The 6,775-nt window shown below is 33.3% G+C and overlaps 1 protein-coding gene across 1 annotated transcript; it reads right to left on the minus strand.

Annotated features, from left to right (window-relative positions):
• Window positions 1–1,238: 1,238 nt before the first annotated feature.
• On the minus strand, window positions 1,239–4,783 carry LOC133871178 (PTI1-like tyrosine-protein kinase At3g15890). The gene is made up of 4 exons (XM_062308567.1): window positions 4,618–4,783; window positions 4,354–4,504; window positions 2,379–2,641; window positions 1,239–2,096 (listed from the first exon to the last, which is right to left on the minus strand). Exons 1-4 carry the CDS (start codon window positions 4,662–4,664, stop codon window positions 1,385–1,387), a joined length of 1,173 nt encoding a protein of 390 aa, XP_062164551.1. The 5' UTR covers window positions 4,665–4,783; the 3' UTR covers window positions 1,239–1,384.
• Window positions 4,784–6,775: the final 1,992 nt, after the last annotated feature.

The following is a 6,775-nucleotide window of genomic DNA, read 5'->3' on the forward strand; positions in this document are numbered from 1 at the left end:
TCCAATGCTCGATGGTGTAGCATTACTCTTCTTCAATAATTAGTCTCTCAAGTCTCAATAAACTCAAACGGTGTCATGTTAATAAGCTAGACGTACAATGTTTATAAAGCTCGGCTTCTATACTTAAAGGGTAGTTTAATCGGCTGAGGACTACGCCTTATGAAGTGGAGATCACTAGTTCGAATTTTTTTTTTTTTTTTTTTTTTGGACATGTTAAAAAAAAAAAAAAAAACAAAAAAAAAGCTCAGCCTCCGAAAACTTGCTTGGGTAAAAGTAAAACAAAGCAAGTCAGTGAAGTCACCGAGGGGAGGCCCACCAGCTTGATGGTCAACTCAGTGGCTCAAAGCCTCAAACAAAAACAAGTGTTTCATTATTTAATTGCTTTATCTATACGGTACTTACTTGTGGTGAGAAATTCATTAATCAGTTTATTAAGGGAAATTAGTCGTAGTTTAAGAGGATTAATTGTTAGGGTTTATTCATCAAAAAAGAAAAGGAAATTAGTCGTACGTTTTTGGACTGTTTAGAATAATTAAGTTCCACTCCCTACCTAACTATTCATCGATGTCACATTTTTCCAAAAAAAACAAAGAAAAATTAATGAAGCGTTTCTTAAGCACCTTAAATTAATTAATATTAGGACCAACGTATATATGAACTTTACAAAATGTCACTGTTGAGCTCCCTCTCCTGTTGTCTTGTCCATGAATCTCCATGTATATATATATATACCGGTCTCCTCCAAACTCAAGGACGGAGCAACCTTGTGCCTTGGGGGGCTTGCTCCCCAAGGCCCTAGGTGGTCCCTCAAAAAAAAATAAACTTCCTAAAAAAAATTAAATTAAATTAAATTTTATTCCTAAATTTGTTTATATTTTTTAGTTTTGACCCTCTCAATTTATTTATTTATTTTTTTTTAACAATTTGACCTCCTAAATCTCAAATCCTCGCTCCACCTCTGTCCAAACCTTTCTCCTTTCTCCTTTCTCCTTTCTCATTTGTTCATCTCAATCTCTCCTTTATTTTGAGTAATATATATATATGTATATTATAAGGGTATCTTTTTTTTTTCTTCCTATTTTTGGCCTTGTAGAAAATTAACAATTTTTTAGTAATTTAAAAAAGATATTGTTCAAATTAAAAATTTAAAAGGGACATTATTAATTGAATATTAGTTTGACGGGTATATAAATTGCCTAAAAATATCTCAACTTCAAATAAATAGAACGCTCGTAACATGCAAATACACGACACGTTTCAAATTTGTATCTTCAAGAAAAATATACATAAATTGTTCTCACCATTTTCCTCATCCCATGGAAAAGAAAAATGTGCATCTTCACATTGATAAATCAATTAAGAGGAAATATAACCTCGAGCTTAATTAGTACACGTTTTTATTAATTCTCCCATCTCTGTGGTGCTTGTAAGGGTCTTGCATTTTCTGCATCTCCAAGGCACTAAAAACCCCATAACCATTAGTACTTTCATCAGGAGCACCACCATGGCCACCATCATCATCTTCATCACTCGGTTGGTCAAATGCCAGCAATTCTTTCTCATATTTGACACTTTTGATTTTCATAGGCATAACCTTGACTTTTGGATCATGCCCATTCAGAAGGCTAACCACTTCCTTCATGTTGGGTCGCTTTTCAGGCTCGTTTTGCACACACAGTGCAGCAACACTGATAGCTTGTTTCAGCTGGCTTTCATCAAAATTTCCCCGAAGTTTTGGATCAGCAAGATTCTTAAACCTCCCAGTGCTTATGAGCGGCTCTGCCCATTCAGTTATCGTCCTCTTAACCCCTCCAGGTAGCTTTTCTATGGGTTTTCTTCCTGTAATGATCTCCAGCAGCAGAATTCCAAAACTGTACACATCACAACTCTCGGAAACCTTTCCCCACATCGCATATTCGGGTGCTAGGTATCCCAAAGTGCCCTTAACACGTGTAGTCAGGTGGCTTACGCCTTCGGGAATAAGCTTTGCAAACCCAAAATCAGCAACCAGTGGCTCAAAATCTGAGTTCAAAAGCACATTACTGGCCTTTATATCTCTATGAATGATGTGGGGTGTTACCTCATGGTGCAAGTACCTAATAACATAAGAAGAGGGTGAAACTTTAATTGTTACAATCTTTGAATCCTGGCCTTCGTTTTCCAATTGAAGTAGCCATCACTTATAAGAAATTACTGCTTTTTACTGTCACGTTATCACGTTACCTAATTGCATGGCAACTTTACAAGATTTTCTAAATAACATTACTCGTTCAACATTGTGTCCCTATGATGACATGTATATATAATATTTAAGAAGTCAACTATATTTGGCCACACTAAATTTTAGTCAATGATAATAATTTATATATTCAACTTACAGTAGGCCTTCTGCAGACCCAATTGCAATCTTCATTCTCCTTTTCCAATCCATTTGCATTTCGCCGGTGAATTGGCCGTGCAAATGAGAGAGCAAGCTGAGGTTTGGCATGTAGTCGTAGACTATGAGCCGTTGATCAGTCCCAGCGCAGTACCCCCTCAGACCCAACAAATTCTTGTGCCGAACCCTTCCCAGAACTTCTACTTCCACTGCAAATTCCATCTCCGCCTTCGAATTCATTGCCTTCAACTTTTTCACAGCAATCTGCACAATAAGAACCAAAACAATATTAATAATGGTGGCCAAATCGATTTTTTTATTTTTATTTTTATTTTTATTTTTATTTTTATTTTTATTTTTATTTTTATTTTTAACAGGGTATGTAGGACACGGTGCAAAGTGCTTTCTCCACGAGTCTGATAAAGGTGAAACTTTCGCCTACTAACATAGCTCTAAAGAATTGTTTGCATTTTTAATTAAGGATCGAACCTTAAATCAAATGCTTCGTAAGGTACCACGAATAGGGCAAACGAGCCGAGCTTGAGTGAGTAGTGCTTGTGCAAACTTGGCTCATTTAAATTTATCACGATCCCGATCCCGAGCATAGCTCATCTATCACGAGCCGGAGCTTATTTATCACAAGCCCGAGCTGAGTTCGAGCTCCTGATGAGTTTTAAAAATTAAGTTCAAGTCAACTAAATGAGCTCGAGCTCATGATGAATGATAAAAATTAAGCTTCGCTCGGCCGATTTTGTTGTAAGTTATATAATTTATTTAACATACAAAAAAAAAAAAAAAATGAGTGAGCTCGTATAAAAATTAATATTACATTATATAACATATAAACAATATATATTTTTATTGTATGCTAAATAAACTATATAACTTATAAAAAAATAAAAATAAATGATATAATAATTATTAAATATCATATGATAATACTTATAACATATAATAAAGTGATTACATGTTCTATATCACAATATTATATTATTATATGAACATATAGTCATATAATCCTATTAGAACATTCCTAGTAGCCACATCAAATTTTACTCATCAAAATAGCTAAAAATCACTTTTCTTTATTCTGGTGAGCCACTTTTTAAAAATTCTCTCAGCAGCCTCACAATTTTAACTATTTACTATCACTATTCCCTTTAAATAATATTTTTTTAATATTTCTTTATTCTCTCTCTATTTAATCTTTTTAATCTTTTTACAAAGAATCATTCATGTCTATGAAATAAGGACATTATCTTGTGAGAGAGATGAGAGATGGGAGAAGAAAATGAGAGAAAAAAGGAAAAAAGTGTGCTGATCATGTGAGAGAGAAATGTGAAACAAAATTGATGAGTGAGTTGGTGAGTGAATATTGCTCATCAGAATTGGTGAGTAATTTCACTCATCAAAACTTTTTGGTTAACATGGTGAGGCTGCTGAGAGTGGTTTTTTAGTGTTTTCATTAAATTAGCTCACCAAAATAACTAAAAAGCTATTTTGATGAGGCTATTAGGAATGCTCAATAATATGATTAAATAAATGGATTGTCATTATATCATATGACTAACAATTAAGTATTGATATTATTCTATTTTACTATTTTATATACATATAACCAATAATTATATAACCAATTAATATTTAATGACTAAAGACCATTGTTATTTGTTACTATATATATGCTTGCATACACACGAGTCGAACTTTATACGAGCTAGTTCACGAGTTTTAATCGAGTCGAGCTAAGTTTATACGAGTTCGCATCGTTTAATAATCGAGCCTAATTTCGTATTCACGAATAGCTCATTTAATAATCGATTCAAGCACGAGTCGAATTTATTCGAACCGATCTCGAATAAGCTCACGAGTAGTTCAGCTCGTTTACACCCCTAACCACGAACAAGTGACTTACCAGTCGAGTCAACCAATAGACTTTGAGAGAGGCATAATAAGCTTATAATGTGATTAATTACCTGAAGACCATCAGAGGTTTTTCCCCAGTAAACACTTCCAAATCCCCCTTCTCCAAGCTTGTTGTCCTCACTGAATCCGTTGGTTGCTGCATGCAACTCCTTGTAAGTGAATATTCTCCATGAACTGCTGCCTCCGACAATTGTTGTGATCCTACAAATTCCATTCGAAAAAAAAGAAACGCTTTAGTTTCATGCTGAATTTGAGTTCTACTTTTAGAGTTCAAAAAATCGACCAAAAAAAAAAAAAACGTTGGTTTTACGTACCCTTCATCAACCTTCTCTGAAAAACAGCAAGACAGGGTCGATCCCATTGTTGGCAGAATGGAAATTCAGTTCAGCTTCTCTTTGGAGTTTCCTCTTTTAAACCATGCACAGTAGCGTTTGCTTTGGTCGTTGCACTTGTGATGGCAGCCGACCTTGGCCGGCCGGCTCTAACAAATTAAATGGGAGGATGTTAATTAACTAAATGAAATTAAGAAGCACTTGTTTATTAATTAAAGGGAAATGAGTAGTTTAAGAGGAATTATAACACACGCATTTGGATTTGTTAGGCTTTATTTGTTAATTACACCAACCAAATTTGACGCCACATGTGTAGAGTGACTTGTAAATTGTGGAATGGTCCGCCATTGTATACGTTGTAAGATCTCACAAAGAAGAACGACTTTGTAAACGACTCATTTTTTTAATTAACCATCGATTTAGTTGGACTTCAAATCCAGCCATCCAAATTTAATATGACTTGAGTTTCTGATCGATTTACTTATATGAATCTGATTATGATGTATGACAAACATCACCAAACCATTGACTAATTAGACCATGATTCCCTTTTTAAAAAAATAAAAAATAAAAAATTAGACAATGTTTCACCCTCCCTTAGCTTGGAAATTTAATATCAGAATGCAATTTCCTTAAAAAATAAAGTTGAACAAAAATAGATTAAAAATAAAGGAATATAACTAACGAAATAAATAAACAATTAAAAAAAATCATTCACACCTAGTGTTAATTTATTCAATTGTTATCGACGAGTTTTCATATTTTAAAATCACTGCATGATTTCTCCATTGCTAATAATCTTGAATGTAATCATTCTCAATGTACGTAAAAAAAAAAAATTATTAATTTTCTTTCATTCGGTTTTTATTTCCTAATTTTTAATTTTTATATTTTTAAAGTTATAGTTTTTTTTTTTTTTTTTTAAATTTATAAGGACATTTTTTGTGTTATTGAAAAAAATTTAGGTTTTTTACACAATTGGTAGTTTGATTCACTGATCTCTCATTCGGTTATGTAAAGGATCTTTAACAATTAATATTTATTACTAAAAAACGCTCTTTCAACAGTAGCCGTCACAAGTAGCAAAATCAATAAACAATATCATCAATGAATAAACCAATTGATACACAATATCATTTTTTTTTTCTTTTTTCTTTTTTTTATTATCTCAATCATATTTTTAGCAAGCTGGTCGATCAATCCCTACGAGAACTGTATAAAATGCTCTTTCAATACAAGATGTCGTAACTATACAAATCAATGACGTACAATGTAAGCAATGAATAAATCAATTGATACGCAATATATATTTTGTAAAATTACGGTTAACTAGTTGACAATGTCCTTTTTTTGTAAACATTTAAAAGGGAAATGAGGATAAGTACTGCAATGTCACACCCCAATTCCAAAAAGGAAATAAGATAGTGATTTTGTATTCTTGAGTACATGGAATAAGATTTACAAACTCGTAATAAAACAAAAGCAAAATAAAATTCTTAATAATAAGAGTCTTTTTCATCTTTAGTCAAAAACATAAAATTTTACTTTCTAAAAGACTTTTCTTAAAATATTGTCTTCTCACTTGCTTCGTGGCCTTACACACAATTACGCCCCGTGTGTAAGGTTTGTCCAGTCTCGAGGGATCTTGACACAACATGTGGCCGCAGGTTGATTCCTTTAAGAATGAGTCTACCTGCTTAACTCTTGGGTGCATGTACACACAATATAAACATCCTAGCAATGGATCATGCGAAGTGGTTAATTGCACTCCATCTTTTTAGCAACAGTGCAGATCAGAGCTATCTCAGATCTCTGAGGCTGATTAATTTTTAAGGGAATTGATTGCTACACTACAAGAGTGCACAACTAGTGCACTTACCTCTCTTCGATGCTAAGAATTTGGACTCTCTAAAGTTCTCCAAGGAGGTGTGACTAGAGATTGGAGGTGCTTTAGCGCTTGAGAGAAGGTGAAAAAGTTGAAAGAAAACAATGAAAGAAATGGAGAGGAGATTATCATAAAATAGATTCATTTCACAATGAAGAGCATCTAAAATTCCTCCAATTAACCAAAGTCAAGCATTATAGATCGAAGATGGCTAGGCATTAGAATACGCACCCCTTTTATTTTGTTTTTATCAAC

Source organism: Alnus glutinosa, chromosome 6 (assembly GCF_958979055.1).
Source record: "Alnus glutinosa chromosome 6, dhAlnGlut1.1, whole genome shotgun sequence".
In the NCBI taxonomy this organism is placed as follows: domain Eukaryota; kingdom Viridiplantae; phylum Streptophyta; class Magnoliopsida; order Fagales; family Betulaceae; genus Alnus; species Alnus glutinosa.